Source organism: Pimephales promelas, chromosome 19 (assembly GCF_988280905.1).
Source record: "Pimephales promelas chromosome 19, fPimPro1.hap1.1, whole genome shotgun sequence".
Lineage (NCBI taxonomy): Eukaryota > Metazoa > Chordata > Actinopteri > Cypriniformes > Leuciscidae > Pimephales > Pimephales promelas.
Genome location: NC_142787.1, coordinates 20644652 through 20667854, shown reverse-complemented (window position 1 = coordinate 20667854; position 23203 = coordinate 20644652). Strand labels below are relative to the sequence as shown.

The window sequence follows — 23203 nt, the reverse complement described above, 5'->3', positions numbered from 1 at the left end:
AATAAATAAGAAAAAAAATCAGTATGGTATTGTTAAAATCAAAACATTCGAGCAGAATAATCAACAAAAGTGTGTCTGTTGTTAGGACCCTTTTGCTTCGGCTGTGTCTCAAAACCTAGTGACCTACCTACTTAGACAGCGATTTTGGGCGTCATGGGTGCTGCAGCATTTTTTGCCATGATAACTCAAAACGCTCCCTTAAAGAGATGCCTAATACTGCTGTAGTAAGCAACTACCTAGTGACACACATCCTTGAGGTCAGTGCCTGTGTGCTAACATGTATCAGTTCAGTTCCCAGCGCGAGCGCATGTGAAGTAGATTTCAAATACACACACACTGTCCAAGTGCTGCGTGTCTACCAACTTTGATTTCGGTGACTTTACCTCGTGCTTTTTTTGTTGGAGAAACAAAATTTATTTTGTTAACATTAGTTGAAATAAAATGACTGAGCAATCGGCCCTGCTTCTGCGAAAACAGCTAGCAGGTATGTGGCTAACTGTTAGCGTGAATAGTACTTCTTCATGATGTCAACTATTTCATATCCACACTATCTGTACTTTATTTTTATTTTTTAACAAAATTACAGTGTTTAACGGAAACCTTTGGGACAGTGTTTTTGTAAGAGCTTATGGGCTTCGTATTTCTACTTGTGAAGTAATAAGGTCAGAAGGTTTGGCTAGCATGCTAGCTGAATAAGTTGGTGATGTTGATCACAAAGCTTATACCCTGCTATTTTAGAAAATAATCTAGTTGTAAACATGGAATTTGATATATTTCAAAAGAATGGTAATGAATTGTAAAAAAAATAAGTTGTAGGATATATTATCAGTTGACACGTGTTAGTATGCAGTATACAAATTGTTGGCCTGCAAAGTAGGAAACGATACAACACATTTAGGTTTTGGTCTTATTAAATACAGTTAGATGTATATTAGTAACGTTACATTACGATATTTAGATCAATCTTTACATCTGTATTCCTACATATTAAAACCAATCGTTTTTTTCAAGTGATTACGACATTACTAAGGTACAGTATGAAAACTAGACATGACATTTGCAAGATTATTAGTGTTCTTAAAGGTTAACTTCAAGTCAGCATTAGATGACTGAAAATGTAATCTAATTTCCAATATTGGGGATATCTTACAGAGCTCAACAAAAACCCAGTGGAAGGTTTTTCTGCTGGTCTGATTGATGATGATGATATCTATCAGTGGGAGGTTGTTGTGATCGGCCCTCAAGACACATTATTGTAAGTAATCCATCCTGTTACCAAGCATGTGGCGCTTGGCTTTAGCTGTGAGAGTGGCCAGTTTACTAATCTAATCTCCTGCAAAGCTTAAATCTTTTCCAACAAAATCGTATACCGAGTTTCTGTTTTTGATTTATAGCGAAGGTGGATTTTTTAAGGCGCATCTCAATTTCCCTCACGATTACCCACTTCGACCACCGAAGATGAAGTTTATTACGGAGATTTGGCATCCTAATGGTGAGTGCATGTCAGTTTTGGTGAAAACACCTGTAGAACTGACACTGATATTATTCTTCATCTCTTAATCAGTTGCGAAGAACGGAGATGTGTGCATTTCAATCCTACATGAGCCAGGAGAGGACAAATTTGGTTATGAGAAACCCGAGGAGCGTTGGCTGCCCATCCACACCGTAGAGACCATCATGATTAGTGTGATCTCCATGTTAGCTGACCCTAACGGTGACTCGCCAGCCAATGTGGACGCAGCTGTAAGTTTAGTGATTTTTGATAACTGAATCATGTTTTATAACTCACCCTTAAACTCAGATTCTTGAACACAAAATAAGTTATGTGGTAACCAGACAGTTGATGCCACCCATTGACTTCCTTAGTATTTTTTATTATTACTATTATTATTATTGTTATTCTTGTGTTCAACTGAAGAAGCTCAAACAGGTTTGAAACAACTTGAGAGTAAGTGATGACACAATATTAATTTTGAACTATCCCTTTAATAGCACAAAAGGATGGCCAATTAAGATTCCTTGTCCTGACTGAAAAAAAATTCCATTGATAAATTCAATAATTTCTCAATAATTTAATTCAATAAAATGGGCGGTTCATGTTTGTGTTCTTCTGAAGCAATAATTAAAACCTTCACATTTGTGTTCGGCTTGCAGAAAGAATGGAGAGAGGATCCCAACGGTGAGTTCAAGAGAAAAGTCGCCCGTTGCGTGAGGAAAAGCCAAGAGATGGCATTCGACTAGACGCACCATCACGGTCACTTTTGTTAGTACTTATATTATTATCAGTTCCCATCTCCATATCTTGAGGTCAGAGACAGACGTTTCAGGATTTATGTCTGCATTGATTTTAAAACACCATTACAAGCTCATATCAATTGAATAGGTTTAACTGATGTGTTGGATCACATTTTTCATCACAATGCTTCATTCACAGAAACTGAATTTTAACCAGCCCCCCTAGATATGGGAATTACAGACCTTAATAGGGGATCCGATCATCTTTATTTTATTCACCAGTTATTTGGGGTAGCACCAGTTAGGGATATCAGAGCAAAGCCACCGTTGGATAATTATTATTATTTTTTTTATCTGAATGTGTGAGTTATAGCACGTTTTGTTAATGTCTATTTTTTCCTCCCCCCACCCTTTAGCGTGTCTGAATTATTTATTATCTTAATTATGATGAAATGTACTGCATGACACTTGTGTTTTGACTCGCTTTTTTATCTGCCACTGAGCCATCAATTTTGAACAGTCTTTTATGCAATTCTGCCGTGTTTTGTGCGTTTATGGTACTATTAGAGGCTGACGGTCAGAATCGATGCTGATTTTCCTCCTCGCTGACATGTCGGGACAGCCCTGTTCCCTTAAAAAAACAATACCGCAGATGTCTCTCAAAGGGCCATCTCTTTCTATGCTGCCTTAAGTTGTTCTCCTATCAAAAAGGAAAATTGTATACAGTGATGTCAAGTCCATCTCAACGTATATTCAGTATTTGAGCTGGAATTCTCTTTTGGATAAACCAAAAAGTCACATATTTGCATGAGACAGAGAATATATTTTGTATAAATGGTGAGCTCAAAAGCTGTATTTTTTGTGTATGTAAATATGTATTGTACCATAGCTCTATCAGTCATGTTTTGTGATGTCCTCACCCCCCACATGTAGTTTTGTAATCTCATTTATGACTGTATCTTATTCACTCTTCTGTTCCTGAAGGCCCTATCATGTACTTGCTCATTAAAATGTAGTATTTGTCTTACATATTGTTTGTCCTTTAGTTTTATTCTCAGTCTTACCTTTGTTCCTGTTGTTTGTCTTATGTCAGTCGTAAGTTCTAAGGGTGCATAAGATTCTTGGCAACACATCTTATCAGAGTGAGATTTGTCTGGTTTTGTGTACTAATGCAAATGTAATTTTTTTATTCAAAAGACAGAAAACAATATTAAGCAATAAGAGTTACATTTTCGGTTGGTCTCGGCCACGTTTTGATTTGAATCAGTGGTGTGAAACGCCACAGCGTTACTCCAGTTTATATGGTCCTTAGTGGCATATTGATTTGAGCACCATGTGGATGTCATTTCTTTCTGGAGCAATCATTTTGTTCAGATAAATAAAAGCATTATTATGAACTCACTACATAGTCAAGCAGTGTTGTATTTGTTACCTAAAACTATTAAAAGTAGATAAACTATTAAATGAATAAACTATTTAAAGTTTATTCATTTAAAATAAATCTAAATATTAGATGGAAACTTACAGAAATTTATCTTTACAACTGGAACACATTTAAGTTGACGTACTAAAATGAAATAAATGTAAAACTAAATAGGAATATTAAAATAAACTTAGACAATTTCCTAAATGAAAACTACAAAAAGCCATTTCAAAATATGAATAAATACTATAATATACTAAAATGAAAATTGTTAATTGAAATAAAATAAGAATATTAGATGAAAACTCAGAAAAACCGAAAAAACCCCTGAAAACCAAACGAAATTGGAAAAGTTGGCAACTAACAAATAATTTTAAGTACTATGATTAAAACTGAATTGAAAAGTTAAAACTATAAAAAAGCACATAACAAAGGTGCTAAAAACAAATGAGCTCAAATATAAGGTAATTTGAAATAATAATGAATACTATAAATTAAGCCATTCATTAGGTGGATTCATTCAATATCAAACATTGCCGTGTTGCCGCTGTAGGGCAACGTATGTGGAAATGTTTGGAATTATAAATATATATATATAATTTTTTTTGCGATTAATCGATTTGACAGCAATAATATAATATTATGGCACTAATACCAATGTAAATATTACTAAGCAGTCTGGCACCAAGTGTATTAGTAGTACGTCCTCATTCAATGACGAGAGATGCTGTTTCTCTTTAATATATTTTTTTATTTGATCGGCTCCTGCTTTCCATGACAGGCAGGAATCACAAGTAAAAAAAAAATCTCTCTTTTTTTCAGAATACAAGTAAACACGCTCGCATACACATTAAAGAAAAAAACAAAACAAAAACGGATCCATCCACATCCCACGCAAAAGTACACAGAGAGATCCTGAGTTGTTTGTTACTGGCCAGGTGCAGACAGACTTTTGTTCATGAACTGTTTCTTCACAAAGCACACCCACCACTGAAGACCAAAGACATTTGAATGATTATCAGCATCTCTTGATTAGAAATTATTGAAATAACATGAATTTGAAACATCCAAGAAAATGGATAAATTAATAATGTGTATATACATATAAAAACTATTTTATATAACAAATTTCTCTTTATTTTTGCATTACAGTAACAAAAATGTGCTTAATTATAATTCAAATAATTGTCAATGCAAAGAAGAAAAAAGTTTTTTTATTACTTGATTTGACTGATAATATTAAATATAGGCTGTGTCCGAAATCTCCCACTACTCACTATTTAGTGGGCTATATAGTGAGCTCGCCATTTTGTGGTGCTGTCCGAATGTATAGTGATGATTATTATACCCTATATAGTCCACTCAATGTATCCCAGAATGCATTTTGAAAAGTAGTGTACAACCGATGGTCACTAACCCAAGCCCTACATACCATCATGCATTGCGCCGATCGTAAAAAAGACGGACGGGCGACAGCAATGACGTAATCAACGGCGCCGAGAGATGATCGAGTAGTGTCCGCTAGTGGCGTTTCTATTATGCTGGTGAGCTCACTATATAGTGCTCTACTCCCTACCCCCTACATAGGGGGTAGGGAGTAATGGTTTGAGTGGAGATTTCAGACACAGCCATAGTCTCACCTTGCTTGGTTTGTCTGTCTGAGGGTCGAACACACGGTCACACAATCTCAGTCCCGTCTCCTGTCGGATTTGCTGCAGGTAAGCCCTCATCGTTTCTGTCAAGAGGGAAAAGATGGTATCTGATCAATTCGGCGATAACACTTATAATAAACCTATCATAGAGAAGGTTGCTTAGCAGATGTGCAAATGAATCAGACTCAGTAAAGTTTTGACTTTGTTTTGTCATACCTTCCTCCTGTTTGTTGGAAGGTTTAGCATACATTGCATTCAGAGGGAAGCCAGGTTCTCCAGGGATGGGGAAATTGGTAATTCCCAGCGTGTACATCTCCTTCTCTCCTTGGCTCCTTGAACTGCACTAGAAATCATTTATAAGATTGGAGTTACTTGGAGTACTTATAAAGCATTAGCTATGAGAAAAACCAACAATACCTAACAAATGATAGTTTATGATTTTCGATAGTTACCTTTTGGAGCTTCTTGAGGCACTCAGAGATGTAAAGAGTGATGTAGATCAAAGTCCGATCAGCCTCATTCTATCAAAATTAAAGAAATAAATATTTTATCTATTTATATACGGCAAATAAGCCGCTTTATGCAAAACAGATATTGTCAAAGAAGCTTCACAGTAATAAACAGGAAAATAAGTACAGTGACCTGTCACTCACATGACATCACCAATAGCAAACCACAACCATCCAATCAATTCGCAATGGCCAAAATCAAATCCCACCCTAAATTCTTCCTCGAGAAGCAGTTTCACTCGGATATACATCAGGGAACTAAAGACTATTGCAAATTCCATTTCATGCCAATTTTAAAGTGCATTTAAGAGTCTTTAAACAAATGAAAATCTGATATTAAACAGATAGAGTGTTTGAGGTAAAATAGACTCAAAAATATGTGTATACAGGGAGGACTTTTATTCTTCTCTCAGGACAGAACTATGAATTCGTGTTAAGGCACGCTACGTACATTTTTCTAGGCTCCTGTAATGACATTCACTCCTTACCTTAATTTCATAGTTCTTGAAGAAAACATTGGCTTTGAAGTAGTAGATGGCCTCATCGATAGTATCTGTGTCTTTGGCTGAATATGGAAAGAGGAAGGAACAGCTGGTTTGTCAAATAGGCTTTACTAAATGATGGCCATTTAAGGAAGAATCTCACACATCTCAGATCTCACAGTACTGCATAGAATCAAGCAAACTTTCTTACTTTCTTTAGGAGCAGGACCCTTAAACTGTGTTTTAAGGGGCAATAACGCCATATTCCCCACCAGTTTGGTGTCCGTGTCCATCAGGCTTGAGTGGTATGCCTGTAGAATGGGAGAAAATCAAAGCCATACATAATTATTTTTGTAATATAGCAAATTATATATATTTCTTTTCATTGTAAATAACCGATATTTGAAGAGAATCCGTCAGTTTTCATTGCACTGAATGCAAATGAGGAAATCCAGTTGTCAGCATCAAAAACAAATGCAACAAACCTGTTCACGCAACACATTTCTGATACTTCCATATATATGTATAGTGGGCAATAAAAGCATAAAGAGCAATACATAATGTCTTTGTAAAAGTGTTACATTTGTAGAAAAATAGCTAGAGAAAGATGATGTGTAGGTTAGCGCTGTGGCTAATGCTGAAATATCTTTCTTGTTCGCTCCAGATATAAAACGCGGTACAGCAGCTGCTCACAAAGAAAACAATTGCGTATATCGTTTTAATCATAACGTTTAAATATTACTTACCGGCATTTTGGTACGATATGTCCCAAACCTAGCAGGCAAAAATGAAAATGTCAGAGCTGTGCAACCCGCCGCTTCCGCTGTCCCACCCTACACACAGATACAGGAAGTTTCCAGTACAGTATCCCGTCATAACCACTAGGGGGCGCCGAAGAACAACAGCTTTGCTGCTTTACTTTTTTCCACCACAACATTTCTTTTGAAAATCTTATTAAAATATGTGTGCCATTAAAAGATGTCCAACCCATTTTAACGTCACGGCAGTCAAAACCTTGCGAGCTGCTTATCTAGACAACATAAGTGCATAAGATTTTTAACAAGGATGTAATCAAGACTGGATGGCCAAATATAAAAGGTTAACATCCCACTATTGAACAACACTTGAACACACTATGGCATAGCCTGGTTAACATTTCCCTAATTTGTAACGTTTTGAGACATATGTAAGGACTGAATAAAAAAAATTAAAACCACATTGTCATTTCCTTATTTTTATTGCAAAAATAAATAGACAATTCTAAAAAAAAAAACAAGATTACATTTGATAAAACTCTGCTAAGAAGATCGAGACACAGCACAGGTTTCCGGCAACCTCCAATCAATGATATTATGAACATGACAGAATATTGCTTAAATAAATGAAACTCTTATTTAGTAAACTCTTATTTAGTGGAACACATAAATGTAGTCTCTCTTCATGTGGGATTTCAAGAATCTGCTGTGCCTTGGAAGAACTCATCAAAATTCGTGTTACTGGGTTCCTCATTCAATTCCTAGAGAAAAGAGAAAACAGAATGGAAAACAGAAGTTTAAATTGATAACTTTGTGGTAATTCTAAATCTAAAACAACTTTTAATTTAAAAAATAAACAGGTTTTTATAAATGTATACAGTAGTTGAAAGTAGCCTTATGCGCAAACCTTGGGCTCTTTAAACTCCAGGTCTTCACCATACTGTATGGAGAAATCAATGTGCTGCAGGACAATGTTGATGCCCTCCTCATCAGTGCGATCAAAGGGCAGGAATCGAACCATACTGTAATCATCAATCTAAAGAAAACAGTGCAATTTTGACAATTTAAAAAATGTTTGTAAAGGTTTACCACCAGATATTATCAGAATGAAGATGCTAAGGCTGAACAACTAATCTAAATAAAATCAAATTCAACAGATTTGTAATAATAATCGTTTATAAACCTGTAGCCAACAAAGTATTTTTGTTTCTGCAGAAAATTAAGTATTAAGACAAATTACAGTTGTAATTATTGTAATATTATATTTATAATAAATACTCAATTTGTGTACAGTGAAGTAGTATTATTCTATTTTATATAGTCTTTTTATATCGTAGTATTATTTATTCTATCTTTTTTTAACGATAATAATGACATTTTTAGTCATACAGAATAATAATTATTATTAGCCTCATCATTTGATAGTCATATTTATATATAATTAGCAATGATTTTTGGTAAAATTTTGCAATCCAACAAACAAGTACAGCAAACCTGAAGCTTTATTTTTTTAAATGCATTTTTAATAAGGAGTTTTTCCTCAAAATTATTCAGCCCTAGATATGCACTTGAATTGTACATATACCAGTATTTATCAATTCTTCGACTCAAGGAAGAATCTTTAAAACTAACTTACCAAACCACAAATGGCCTTGGTTAATTTTTTGAATTTCTTGCTTCTCAAAGCAACAGAGTTGTCCTCCATCACAGAATACATATCCGGGTCTAGATACCTGCAAATGAAACAGAACAACAACAAAAACACACTGTTATGACACTCAAATGCAGGTTTAAAAAGTGAATTATCAATGGATCACATTTCAAGATCTCTCAAAACATACTTCTCTATTTCCTTCTTAGCCTTTGGATTGAGTAGATCCATTTTAGTCATTATGTTGACTTGCGCGATTTCTAGTAACACCATAGCACTCAAGGCAGCCATAACTCCAGAGATAAACTAGAAAATGAATTACAACAAATATAAAATGTAGGTTTTTACAATTTCAATAATTTCGTAATCAAAATTACTACAAAAAAAAAATCCAACCCACACTTGCCGAAAGAGACTTCACTTCTAATTCATAGAACTGAAACACTGTTTTCACATTATTTGTAAGTGTGCAGTCAAGTTTGCAGTGTGACAAGTATTACCTTGAAGGTCTCGACCATGAACTGAGAGTCAACCAGGAAGACGCCACACACGCGGAACTCCCACTGCTGTAGCTGTTCCACAAGATGCTTCATTACAGGCAGATGTGTATACAGCTCGATCTGACCTGCAGTCAAGAGGACACAATGCTCTTTACTGTTCCATGCCAGTCCTCAACAGCACCATACCATCTACCACATCACCTCTTACCAGGGCAATCAAACAGTATATAGTCATCCTCCACATGACCAAGACTCTCTTCAAGCCAGTCAAAGTTGTTGGCGAAATACTCCATACAGAAGATCAGTCCTCCATTGGGGCCGAATCTCAGGGAGTCATCCTCCATGACGTCATCTACTTGGATTAGTTCTCGAATATCTGCATACACGTGCAATTGTATAACTAAGAACACACTAGCTGCCTATAGAAACAATACTACTGAGCACAAGTTCCATCGAGTTCTTTCCCAGCCCCCAAAAAACAAGCTTTTGAATGTAGACCTATATGCAGTTTCCTCTAGGATGGTGTATTGAAGTTACCATAAAAGACAAATGCTTAACCAAGGGCAGTGGCAACACCAGTTATAAAATACTGGCTTATAAAAAATTGGGTACCACTTTCTCAGTTGGTAACATGAACTAACAATGAGCAATACATTTGTTAAAGTATTTATTTATCTTTGTTAATATTAGTTAATAAAAATACAGTCGTTTATTGTTTGTTCGTGTTAGCTCACAGTGAATTACCTAAGATTACCAAATACTGATTGATGTTGATAAAATTTGATTTTAATATTGTTATTAGTAAATGTTGAAATTCACATGAACTAAGATTAGTAAATGCTGTAGACGCATTGTTTATTCTTAGTTATTGTTAACTAAAGTAGGTAACTAATGAAACTCTATTGTGTTTCCCCAAATTGTACGCATTTTTACAATTTTAATGATGTGTTAATCAAATCATGACTTTTTTTGTCATTTGCAACCACTAAATCTGAAATACAAATTGTATTTCATGTTCGATTGATGATTGTAGGTAAAATTGCTCTTTACCTAGAGGTTTTCTTTTGAATGTTTACAATATGTAATGATTATTACATCACTCAAATATCTATTTTAAGACTGTTGAGGACAATTCAATTAATTTTAGCAAAAAAGAAGTTTACTGCAGTTGCAGTAAATTATATAATCATAATGAAATTAAAATTCATCCTATCAGTTTAATAAATGAATGTCGATACAATATAATTTGTTTTTATTGTGGTATTTATTATTTGGAAGTAATAATTTCCTTATTATTTAATTTTAAAGATATATTTATTTACTTTTTTTCTCTTTCAGAGTGTGCTGCTTGGATTTATTGTATGCGTGTTAAACAATGATAATGCCTGTTTGTTTTAAAGACATTACGTTTCTCATGAACTTTATAACCTTTTTGATAGGAACATAATGTTCTAAATAAAAAAACAAAAAAAAGATCTTGGGGTAAGTAATGTTTATCTATGTAACGTTACCGGTTCCTTACCTGCCATGACAGGATACTCAAAATGTTCTGCAGCTGGATCCAGATTCACCACCTGTACAGATCGGTTAAGGGCCTGGCAATGTTCTATCATTGTGGCACAGTAAGTACTCTGAAAAAAGGAGAACATAACTCTTGATTTATTATTAATATCATTAACGTTACACCTTATTGAAAGCAACAATACACTGGTTTTTGCATTGTACTTAATCTCGCGAAATGCAGACCAGTCTGTTTAGGGTTTTACTTCAGCACAGATATAATAAAACAAAAAAAATCACAATTATTTGGAATCATATTAAGTTACTAGCATATGTTAGCCCAACTACTGTAGTTACACTGGTGCGTATTTACCTTTCCACTTCCGGCAGGACCCATCACTAGTTGCGCGTATCGAGGCATTGTCAATTCTCCAGCTCCAAAAGCACGAGATATTATCTCGTTTTCTCTAAACGCACAGAAAAACGTTATTTTTCTCCGCGATGTGTTCCACTTACGATTCCTACAGTTGCCATGCTGTATTTTCGTCACCGAGTACGGAAGCCCGCGAGTCAAAACACTGTAAAACGCAAACGCGCATTATCGGATGGGATTTCAGGTCGTCTTATATCACTTGTATGCCACAGATCTGAGATCTCACAGTTCAGGTAACACTTCGGCATGAAAAAGCACGTTAAATTCCTTGAAAACAACACCGATAAAAGTCGTCTGCATCACAAAAAGTCATTTTTGCCTTTAAGGTAAGATAGAGAATATGATAACATGGAAATTACTTTAAGTTTATTGTGTGGTTGTCACATACACATAATGTGTTTCCTATGATATACTGTTTTGACAGGCCATCTGGTCTCAACCATGTGCAAACTGGTAAGATTGTTCCATAAATTATTATTAATTGTCCAGATTACTGGCTTTGATTCGTTCATGTTAATTGGGACACTTTTCCTAGTCTTCTCAAAAGCAATGTGTCCCAGTTAAAATCATAATAATGTCAGATCATTTTAAAATATTTTATTGTCCTTTATAAGAATGTGTTGCTTTAATTTTGTATAATTCACATACTTTAGTGCATTATTTTGCATGTTGTGGTTGTACTATCTTATAGTTCCTGAATCACATCACTTCATTTTTATAGCAAGTCTTTTGCTGCATATATCTATAAATGCAGTATACATCTGCAATAGCATGCATAGTAAATTTGAAGTCAAAACACAACCATTTTATCTCCACCACAGCCTGACAGGTTTTTTCCATACGGCTACAGAGTAGCAAGCTTAATCTGTGTAAATTACAGAAACGTTACACCTGTAGAATTTGGACAGAGTAACCAGAGTCTCTGACCCAATTGAGTTGAAAAAAAGACAAACAGCTGTCATGTGCAGTAAACCATGATCTTGGAGTTATTACTTTAATAACTAGTTTGTGAATTGTAACTAAATATTTAAAGCATTTAAATTCTCTCCTCATCCAGGAAAAACAAACTCAGTATTTGGACATAAAATACAACCTGCACCTTTACAAGTGCCAGAACAAGATCGGGACATTACAACTATTCATATCCCCAAGACCATGACTGCTGCTCCATTTTTACAGGTATTTCATGAAAATGTATATACCTTGTGCGTCAATTTTTAAAAAAAGGTCCGTAGAGGAGAAAAATGTAAAGAAAACTGTCATAAATATTTAAAGACCATGGCAGATTATTGTTGAAGTGAAAAAAAAAGTTATAGAGGTTTAAGTTAATGAAAATTATGTATGAACGTTTTTTATAGCCTATAAAATATATTAAAATATATATTTTAGAAAACACATTTTTGAAAACTCAAAAACTGTTAGAAAATCAAAGCCATAAATATAAGTTTTAGATTGCCAGCAGAATGAAAGCCTGTTAGCAAAGATTGGATCATTTTATATTCAAATAGCCCTGATTAATAATTGCAGTTTTAATGGGATTCAATGAGGATATTTTTGTCCTTAAGGTCCAGAGTGTAACTATTATGTATTAAGCGAAATGAAGATGAAATAAAATTCCATTAAAAATACACAATTCTGACTAAATGCAGGTAATAAAATGATATAAAAAAATAAAAAAAAAAACCTGAAAAGGACTTTTTTGTTACTTTGCATGTTGGAGTACCTTTTATATGTCTGCAGAAAACGTAATTAAAAAAACTTCCTTAAGGACAGATTTGCAATGATTTGGATGACAATATCTGATTCAGCAGCCATAAGAAATTCACGTTCAAATAACTCATAATTCACATTTAAATAAACTCTAATTTTCAGCATCCAGGCCTGACACCAGGACAGAAGCGTTTTCTGTTCAGTATCGCAGAGGCCTACAGCAAAGAGCACATGCGGCAGCTAATACGTCAACATTATATGAACGTATTACATCGGTGTATCCGGACAGGTGAATCATCACATCATATTATATAAGCATGGGACTTATGACTGTATTAGCAAGAACTTTTAATACAATGAAATATTTGACATATTATACTTTCTTATACTTCATATTTAGTGCCGGATGTGCATCATGTGAATGTGAAACTGCAGATGTCGACATACACCCCAGACGTAGAACACATGGCAATCTCTCAGAGTATTAACAAGAAAAAAAGTGCAAAGAGATCTTCGACATCAGAGAAAGTCAAGAAAACTACTTTCCCTAAAATCGGCAATCATCAAAGGTAAGTATATGACGCCACCTGCAAAACTTTTGAGAGGCTTAGCTGTAAACTTAACTTACAATTGAACCACTACACACAGAGTGTCTTCTGGATTTGCAAAATCGAATATGGGACAGCCAAGAAAAAGGAGAGCTACCATTGCAGAACATGCACAGGGTAGGTTTGTTCTACTACAAATAGTGCAATATACAGGATCCTTTGAACACTTCCAGTTTTTAATTCAGAAAGGAGTTAACGGACCTAACATTTCCAGGATCACGGCCATGGGAAGCTGACTTTGAATGGGATGCGACTGAAACAGATTCTTATCTTGCTGGACACATGAGTGGCCTGTCTTTTAATGAATCAGAAGAAGAGGACTTTATATTTCTTACCTAACGCATCAATCTAGGTTTTTGTCATTTATGAAAACTGTCTAACGAAATCATTCTTAAAACATATCCTAGACAAACAATCCAGATGTCCAAGACATTTCAAAATATTTTAATAAATTGTCAAATCTGTTCTGTTTTCTTAAAAAAAAAAAAATAGTTACACTGCTCATGTGATTTGGGCTTTTATTTTATGAAAGATGACTTAACATAGGCCTTGAAAAATTAATAGGGGACATAACATATTCACAAGACTAATTCAGACTAAAATTATGCAAATAATGCAGCATTATTGCATTTTCAACAATCTGCTTAAACCACAAATGATGACATTCTGGTGACATATAAACAGTATTATATATTACATTGAAATATAGTGTAACGTTATGATACAGCATTTGTACGATGCTGACGTTCAGGTGAGAGGGAATGACAAGATTAGCATCCTGAAACGCGGCAGCTGACAGCATCGTCGTTCTTTACGACTTTTTGTATTCGATTCTCTCGACTTTGACGTCATCTCCAATGAGCTGATAGACGTACGTTACCACTGTGGATGCTTGAATGTCCATCAAAACAAATGATGGTGTGATGTTGCTGTAAAGAGACAATTCAGTCACAAATCATCCACGTAACATTGCATATAACGTTTGATTAAGCATGATAAAAGTAAAGGTTATACCTTTCCAGTGCACTATAGGCCCCTGTGGCAGATCCGGGGTTAATATAAAATTTGTTCTCATTCTCAAAAGCCTCAAATTTATGTGTGTGGCCAGATATGAGAATATCCACATCCAGCTGCCTTTGAAGGAGCGCCAAGCTCGCCATGTCACCCCATGGGATCACTTGGTGCCCGTGGATCAGACCGATTTTAAACTGCCCCACCGTCACCACCTTCTGCTCCGGGTAATTCAAGTTCTGTCAGTCAGAAGCAAGAAATATGCATGGTTAAAAAGTGCGTAAACAACTTCGAAAAACAGAAATAGGTAATAAAAGCCAACCTCATCAAAGTCTCCTCTGACGATGTGCACGTCTCCAGCGAGTGTTTTCAGGTAATCGTAGCTCTCCTTTGTACAAAGGTTTCCTGTGCAGAGGATGTGCTGAATCTTGCCAGGCACCAGCAACTTTTTGAATTTGGGAGGCAGGGTGTTGCATCGGTGGGGAATGTGCAGATCACCTAACACAAGCACCAGCTAATGGCAAAAGACATCTTGTTAGCTTTCTTCAAACGTTTTGTTAGTTGTTGGACACGCGAGGCAAGAGTGAAGGAAAAGTGGGGTCGCAAGCACTGCATTGATGTCTGAATAAAATCTTAATGAAATACTTTTAGGAAGAATGTTTTGGCTTTGGAAGAGAGAGGAAATTTTCTTCAGACAACAATCAAGTCAAAGCTGAGGAAGAAAGCTGCTTCTAAGACTGTTAGCTTTGTTGAACCTAAAACAGGCTGATATCAAACACATACAAGCCTAAATAAAAATGTTACTTGACACAATTTTGAAATGGTATACTGACATCCTACACTGTGACTGCATCCAAATGGCATATTTCCAAACTATATAGGCTAGTTATTAAAAAAAATTAAAAAACAGTGTATGAAAATGCCAAAATTCAAAGTATTAATTAAACAGCAGGTGAAAAGTTCCTGGATGACTTCAATGGCAGGGAAGTGATGCAACTGACTGGTCACATGACAATAAAAACATGGTGAATGTAGTGCGTTCGAATTAAAATCATACACACATTCATACTATATAGAACATAGTACTTATTCAAGAGAGTATGCGATTTTGGATGCAGCCTCACTATTTCTGCAGTATGTAGCTTTATGATGTGTAGAATGCAAACATTCCCTATACCGTATGCAATCTTTCATTATTTGATCGACTGTTGAGACATCTGAAAACTTTTTCATCATATTATAATGCAAACAATTTTTTTTTTTCGAAATAAAACACTGAATAAATTTGAAGAGAATACAGCAATAGCATGGTTCTGATTGAAATATATATAGTTGCATAATGTTACATGTGCTTGAAATAAAAAAAAATAGTCAGTATTTAGAATATAGTGTGCTGTAAGCAGTACTCAAGTATCCCTTTTCAAACATAACTCATTACTCCCACGAGACTGGTATGTCAGACCTAGTCTCACTGATACTCTAATTACCCTGTGTTTATAATTTACACCACAATGTTCATAAATATGCAAACCACAAAACGTGTGGCTGTAATGCTTAGAAACAGGATGAGGTTGATAAGTATTCTGCTATTTTCAATCATTCTGCAAGCTGATAATTCGATTACTAGCTATTTTATGATGGCAGACAAATTAATTTTAATTGCAAGCTTTCTAGAAAAAAAAAAAATAACATCATAAACCCAGAGCAGCCTAAACAGAAATGGTGCCAGATCCAGAAGCCCAGAGGAAGCAGCAGCACTACTCTAAAATTCAGAAAACCAGGAACAGGAGAGGTCTGGAGATGCACTTACTCTGTGACCAGCCTGAATACGATGCAGATGTCAGGAAGGGGAACAGTGGGTGAGGAAGGGTTTGAGGAAGAGGATGTGGATGCATGATCATGACAAAAAACAACATACAAAAGATTAAAGGTGATGCGGGACAGAAGGAAAACTAAGTGGATAAATGATATCGACTGGAAAAGTCAACATAAATTAGATTGAATGTTAGCTGGATTGTGGTTGATGAATAGAGGACACTTGCAGAAGTGTTAGTGTGTTAGTGTGAACATTGGGGTAATTAAAAGCTGTTGACGCTTCCCATAAGAAGACAAGACTCTAAAATAATTTCAACTGGTCGATTTGAAAGCACTATTTTTTATAAAACTGCTTTGGAACGATAATTAAGTTACAGCTTCGCAAATACATTTTTAAAAATGTTTTTCTTCAGTTTTATAACGTTACGTCTAACAAAAATACACTGTAAGCAGAAAACAAAACACGCGTTTTAAAAGATTTGCTTTGTCTACATTCATTTTAATTTTCTAAACAACATGTCAACCTCATAATATATCATATAGCATTAAGTTGCTAGAAGAACAGTTTTGTGTTAGCCACTGTAGGCTAGCATTCTGTTACTGGAGTCAGCATTCAGCATTACCACACTATACTAAGCATTGCTACAATAAAACGCATAATTAGTTTATATAGAGATGAATATACTTCGAGTGTCAGTTATTTATCTATATAAAAGAGATTCTGACTCGATACTGTTGGGTTGAATCACTGAAGCAGCGCTAGCTCGCTGCTGTCATGTGACCATTCAGCGCTAAAATGCCATCTTTTTGGGAAAACAGCCTAAATATCTACTCGGACGTATGGTTTTAAAAGGAAACCAAAAAGTACGAGTATCTTCTGATAAAGAAACCTACTCTGATAAATATACACGTACCATTTTGTCCAGCTGCGTGTTTGAAACAGAGTTCAGGAAGCTGATGTTGACTGGTAAGGCCAGAAACTCAATGTTGCCAGGTCGAGTAAGAGAAATAAGCAAATGGTAAAAAAAGCCCATATAGCTTATAAAACTTGCACCTGGCAACAGACTTCAACAAGGCTAAAGCACTATGCTAAAGCACCACAGTGCCATCTAACGCATATAAGCCTAATATTTAACTCAAGATGTTCAGAAGTTATTTATCGGCCATGTTCTGAGTTCAAGTAATTGTGCATTTAATTATCATATTGTATTTTCAGAAAGTTTTGGAATATTTTTCCTCTCCCCAAATTTGTCACTACTGAAACAAAATAATAAATAATTTTGTAAAAAGGCTTATTAATTATTATTTTATTTTTCTTTAAATATTGTTTTGCTATTTAAAAAAAAAAAAGTTTCATGCATTTTAATTGCATAACTACTAATATTTTGTTTATTTCCCACAAATAAATTATTTTGTGTTCCCTTTTGTCACTACCAAAACAATGATGGCATGTCTCGGTCATGAATGTTTCGGTAGTGACAATTTAATACAAAATACAATTTAATACTTAATACAAAATACAATGGTATTAAAATTTTAACTAGAAGGTAATTTGGATAAAAATATGTGGTTTTGTATTTTGCCAATAGGTGTCAGTGCAACATAAGAAAAAAATAAATCTTTGAAAATGTGTGTTAAAGGGGACCTATGCCTCTTTTTTACACTATATAATATAAGTTGCAGGTGCCCATGTGTTTGTGAGTCTCAGTGCAGGATATCACACAGACAATTTACTATACCATCTTTTTATTATACCATCACTATTTCTGAGTAGATGGAAAACATGATTGCTGCATCCTAAATCACATACCCCTACTAGGCAAAGTATGAAGTAAAGAAAATAAGTATGTCTGAATTGACAGAGTAAGCTATACGAAAATACCTGGATGACCTACTTCTTCCAGTGAGATTCTGAAGTGTGCATATGATGGACACTTTACTATCTCATGAGACAGGAGAAGACTTATGAATGGCAGTGAAGTGACGTACATGCTGGTAGGTCACTTGATAATGATAACATGGTGAATGTAGTACGTCCAAATTACATTCATACTACATTCATTCATACTATATGTGTGATGATAGGTATCACTGATACCTTTGATATTGCATGGTCAGTTTTTGGCCCTTTTAGTTATCAATAGGAAACGTTATGCCACATATTTACAGGGTATCAAAAGACCAATCATCAAGACAACATGCTTATATGAATAGCTACAATTAAAAAGTTTTATGAGGCAGAAATTTAACTCATTCACAAACTCCCTGACCTGAACAAATCCTTCTCAGTTTGTTGGGCACAAAATAACCGGTGGAGACACTTGAATGTCTTTTCCTGATTAGAGATTAGGGGGATGATCCAGAACATGAAGTTTTTAACTGAGAGTGAGGCTACCGAATTATTCAAACCAAAGAAAGCCTGACTTCTTCAAAACCCCACACATAAGCAAAGGAACTCACATCCTCTCAGGGCACAATTGCCTCCATTGCTTGCCAAGCCCCTTTAGCCCTATAATCCCCTTAAGAGGCGAAGAAAGAGATTCATTTGGGTCTCTGCATCAAAACACTGACTCATCCACCACAGTTTGGGCCTGTAGTGAGGAGCAGGGACCCCATGAGATCCAAAAACCCTTGGACTGATGTTGTAGCCTGAAGACCAGGTGGTAAACACTATGAACAGTGTGAACCAAGGTTGGCATACAGAATAACAGAAATTAGTTTGGAGAGGAACAAAATGTATGCAATTATATGCAAGCTTTAATTATCAATATTATTTTTGATGAAAAACATTATTAAGAAATTATTATAACGTGTCTTGCTCTTTGTAGTTATTCACTCTTTTAACCTCATAGTGTCACTGTTTGTTCAAGGAAAAAATGGAGAAGCTAGGTTTGTCTCATTCCTTTATAACATCTCTTAAAAGTCTTGGTATATAAACTATTTTTATTTAACTTCTGTTTAGCTGTGATTTCTAAATGGATTTATTGTGTGTGGCCCTGTATGTTTGAGGCTTTATGACAAAAATATCACTAAAGCTTCTGGGTTTTTTTATTTTTTTTTTAAGCAGGATAATCTTTTAAATGGGACAGCAGTTTTGTGATGTTTAGTTTTGTGATATGAATATGATGTTGCCTTTTTTATTTGAAGTTCTTAGGTTTAGTTTGAGACCATGTCTTTGACGTTGACTCACATGTGACCCCCTATTTTCCTCAGCATACATATTTATTAATATTTACGTAGATGTCTCTTACAGATCACTGTCAACCTGCTGTATTTGTTTATTTATTTTTTATATTTTTGCAGGGAAAAAGTCTCTAAAATGTATTCTTCTGAAAAGTTATTTCAAGCGCATGATATTTTTTTTTCATCTGCTACAAGATGGCAGCTCCCGCGAGGCTTCAACTTCCGGTCGATGGATTACCCCCTTGAGTCAACATAATGAAAAAAAAGCCAGTTGGTGTCAGTTCAGTTGGTCACAGCTGTCAATCATGATGTCACAGCACTGTTTTTATAGCATCACATAACTAACTAAAAACACTTATTTTAAAAACAAACTCTTGAAATTACATCAACGTGATAGAAACTACAATAAATGACAGATAGTATCTTATAAAGGATATGTGAAGTGTAATTTAATTGTTTAGTTGGTCTCACATCCCTTTGAATAACATGGGGAGGCGGGGTTTATGACCCATACTAGGACTGGTCACAGGGGGGCGGCACACTTGGTATTAACTCACTTGCGAATGGACCCGAAAAATAAAATCAGAAGACTGCACGATACGTAAAAAGAGAGAAAAAAAATGCTGAACACGTAAGAGTGTGCTCACAGAATGAGAATGTGACAGAGCTCGTAATAAAACAAGAATCAACATTGGCTTGGCTTTTTGGAAATTTTAAAAGATAGTGTTTGTATAACTCAAAAGGTGAGGAAGGTGTTTTAATGAACAGATAAATTGCCTTATATGTAGCTCTCCGACACAGAGTTCATTGTAAAGCATATCTATTGTGAAGGGTCATTTCATGTGGTTGTTGTAGCGTTGTGCTGGAAAGAAACAATGTTCTGTTCCAGCGACAGAAATGTCTTCAGCCACTTAGCTTGAGATACTCTCCATCGAAACTCTCTTATGAGCAGAAGGATAACCATATTCATCCACACAGACAGTCATGCAGAGCCGAAGCACAACCAAAACAACGTTCTTTCGCAAAATGCACGCAGCTTTGTTTTTTAACTGCAAGAGGGACAAAAGTTACATGGGACTGAAAAAACATCAAATTAACCACGATAGGTTATTTTAATCTATTATTTATTAAGTTATAATTTTTGCTGTGTATGTTTAACCATGTAAATCTAAATCTATGAACCCCCTGTGGTAGTCACTGCTTCACAGGTCACATTTCAGCATGACTAGTTTACATACAAGAATTGATTTGCAATTATTTTTTAATGTCTGCTTTATTGACAGCTACATCCGTGCCTCATATACCCTTTCAGAATGCCATTGTTGGGGGTCTAGGATGCTGGGAGTTTGATTGACATTAGATCTGTTTGGGAATCCACGTTGCTGAAAGGCCATGTCGTTTAGGAATTCCAAATGTCAAGCGCCTCTCTGTAGTTTGAACAGTGGGTGGGGACCAGAAAAGCAGTTTCTCAGCGACAATTTATGTCACCATCGACATTTAGTTTAAATCTCTGAGAGATTTTTTTCTTCACCACAGCTGTTTGTGGTGAAAGAATAGAAACCATTCTGACAATTGGTGGTCATGAAGGATTTACAATATGAAATAGTAGATAGATATATTTTTAAATGTGTGGTTACCCCCCCCCCCCCCCCAAATCAATCGTCAGAGCTAAGCACCCACAGTGGATGACATAAAACTGTTTGTCAAAACCAAGAACTTCTGAAACACTGCATGAGATATTTTCTAACATGATCAGAATGTTCCTGGATTTTACACCTCAAACTATCATTGTGTCTGAAATTGCAGTTAATGTTCCTTCTTAACATTCCTCATATCCACAACATGGGGTAATTTTACTAAATTCTGTCATGACAACTCTGTTTGGCATGGAAATGGATATAACAATGTTGATAAGTTTGGTCCTGGAGGTATATTTCTGGTACGCTGCTGCTGTTGGTTATTGCTCCTACTGCCAACACATATGCAACACGCTGCTGTAAGCAAGTAAGAAATGCTGTTGCTGTACAAAAATAGAGTATTCATGAATTACCTTTTAATTAATTAAAGAATTATCTAAAGATTTAATTAAATAAAGAATGATCTAGCTGTGTTGTACATCGTGTCACTTAGCTTAAATAACGTATATCTGTAAATAACCGAGATAACAAATGTTGTGCTGAATGATTCATATAAATACTGTAGCACCAAACGGTGATTGCAACGATATGCGGGTTATCACGTTTTTACAGTGTGAGCTGAAGCTTTTTATCGACCTTCTCAACAGTAAAATGATTAATATAACCCCCCAATGCATAAAGCCCTTTAGGTGACTTCAAGATGATATATAATCTTTCTGTCTCCAAAAATTGCCAATTGCCTCCTGTGAAATGTCTCCTACTGTGACAGCTGCCATAGCGCCTGTCCCCGACTGTTTGTCCAACCCGGTCTCATCCCAAATCGTCATATAACTGACGTTTTGGGACGTCTTTTGACCATACGTCAATATTCGCCTTTTTAGGGCCCCCTTAAACGTCGGTAGATGAGGTTATGGGATCCTAACTCTACCCCATACCTAAACTTAACCCTAAACCTAACCCGTCACCTAACTGACGTTAAAGGTAAAGCGTCAGTTGTATGACGGCCCGGGATCGCCATCTACCGACGTTTAAGGGGGCCCTAAAAAGGCGGATATTGACGTATCGTCAAAATACGTCCCAAAACGTCAGTGTTAGTTTGTCCGAGTGATTGGAGGGGGCGTGGCTTAGCCATAGGTCAATTGACTGCAAGGTTGTAATCAGACCTGCCTCCATGCAATGAACAACCAATGCATAGAACCAAGCTCAGCCCTACTTTTTTCGATAATCGGTTTCGCCAATGCTGTCTCCCGTGCGTACAAATTCGTACGAGTAATTAAAAGGTGGCTAAAGTTGGTCTATCTGTTCTAAAAATGCGTTAAAAGTTAAAAATTTAAATAAAAAAAAAACTAAAACTAAACTAAAAACTAAAAATTAATTAAGTTAAAAAATGTGATTCACTTCAGCACTTACATAACGATATGAAAATAAAAGTGCCCTCAGGTAAATATAAAAACAGAACACAAAAATGAACTTCGACAGAAAGATAATGTTTCTGATTCTGCTTTAGCTTCAGGTGCCATCAAACTGGGTCTCTGGTCGTAATCAGGTCCAAATCCGTCTAGCAGAATGCTAGCGTTCCGGCCAACAACGGCCCAACCTGTAAGAAATTGAAAGGACATACGTACTCATTCATTCGACTTTTGGCCTATAATATATTGAACTTGCGGAATCAACAATAAAATCTATGTTGATTCAATGACAAGCAGGAGAAAGAGATACTTTTAGCCGCCTATACTCCCAATCAGTCTGCACTCGCCTGCGATCACCCCCTGTGGAACTGCAACCAAAATGATACAATGGGGCTAATAGGAAGTGCCAAGGCTCTCCGTAGACCATAGACAGTAAAAGAAAAGGACACAGCGACCCCATTGATTTCAACGAAGAAAATTGAATTCTGTTAAAAGCTGATCGCCAGGCGTACTGTGCAAGCTCAAACTGAGCCTGTCAAGTGAGCAACCTGTATGTCTTCTAGAAGCTGTGTCGAGTGAAATCTTAATAACGATGCTTTCGGGAAACGCACCCCAGGTTGGTTTCACTCAGATGTATATCACAACAGACACTCTTTCACAGAAAGTAAAAACCCAACCAGATCTCACGAG

General features: G+C 35.7%; 5 protein-coding genes across 5 annotated transcripts; 2 read left to right on the top strand and 3 right to left on the bottom strand.

Annotated features, from left to right (window-relative positions):
• The first annotated feature begins 260 nt into the window (after nt 1–260).
• Nucleotides 261–2488, top strand: ube2g1b (ubiquitin-conjugating enzyme E2G 1b (UBC7 homolog, yeast)). Its single transcript, XM_039688160.2, has 5 exons — nt 261–484; nt 1153–1255; nt 1395–1492; nt 1565–1743; nt 2155–2488. The coding sequence occupies exons 1-5, from the start codon at nt 442–444 to the stop codon at nt 2239–2241; spliced, it is 510 nt and encodes a 169-aa protein (XP_039544094.1). The 5' UTR covers nt 261–441; the 3' UTR covers nt 2242–2488.
• A 1900-nt stretch (nt 2489–4388) lies between these two features.
• Nucleotides 4389–7190, bottom strand: arpc3 (actin related protein 2/3 complex, subunit 3). Its single transcript, XM_039688159.2, has 7 exons — nt 7048–7190; nt 6513–6612; nt 6308–6384; nt 5763–5831; nt 5527–5653; nt 5299–5393; nt 4389–4648 (listed from the first exon to the last, which is right to left on the bottom strand). Exons 1-7 carry the CDS (start codon nt 7051–7053, stop codon nt 4586–4588), a joined length of 537 nt encoding a protein of 178 aa, XP_039544093.1. The 5' UTR covers nt 7054–7190; the 3' UTR covers nt 4389–4585.
• Nucleotides 7191–7519: 329 nt separating this feature from the next.
• gpn3 (GPN-loop GTPase 3) lies at nt 7520–11269 on the bottom strand. The gene is made up of 8 exons (XM_039688013.2): nt 11081–11269; nt 10730–10838; nt 9416–9583; nt 9208–9332; nt 8898–9013; nt 8693–8789; nt 7964–8092; nt 7520–7817 (listed from the first exon to the last, which is right to left on the bottom strand). Exons 1-8 carry the CDS (start codon nt 11126–11128, stop codon nt 7752–7754), a joined length of 858 nt encoding a protein of 285 aa, XP_039543947.2. The 5' UTR covers nt 11129–11269; the 3' UTR covers nt 7520–7751.
• Nucleotides 11270–11297: 28 nt separating this feature from the next.
• fam216a (family with sequence similarity 216 member A) lies at nt 11298–13953 on the top strand. Its single transcript, XM_039688014.2, has 7 exons — nt 11298–11466; nt 11565–11593; nt 12198–12319; nt 13013–13139; nt 13251–13419; nt 13499–13575; nt 13673–13953. The coding sequence occupies exons 1-7, from the start codon at nt 11387–11389 to the stop codon at nt 13795–13797; spliced, it is 729 nt and encodes a 242-aa protein (XP_039543948.2). The 5' UTR covers nt 11298–11386; the 3' UTR covers nt 13798–13953.
• Nucleotides 13954–13962: 9 nt separating this feature from the next.
• vps29 (VPS29 retromer complex component) lies at nt 13963–17350 on the bottom strand. Its single transcript, XM_039688016.2, has 4 exons — nt 17199–17350; nt 14792–14983; nt 14473–14708; nt 13963–14387 (listed from the first exon to the last, which is right to left on the bottom strand). Exons 1-4 carry the CDS (start codon nt 17316–17318, stop codon nt 14270–14272), a joined length of 666 nt encoding a protein of 221 aa, XP_039543950.2. The 5' UTR covers nt 17319–17350; the 3' UTR covers nt 13963–14269.
• Between the last annotated feature and the right edge of the window lie 5853 nt (nt 17351–23203).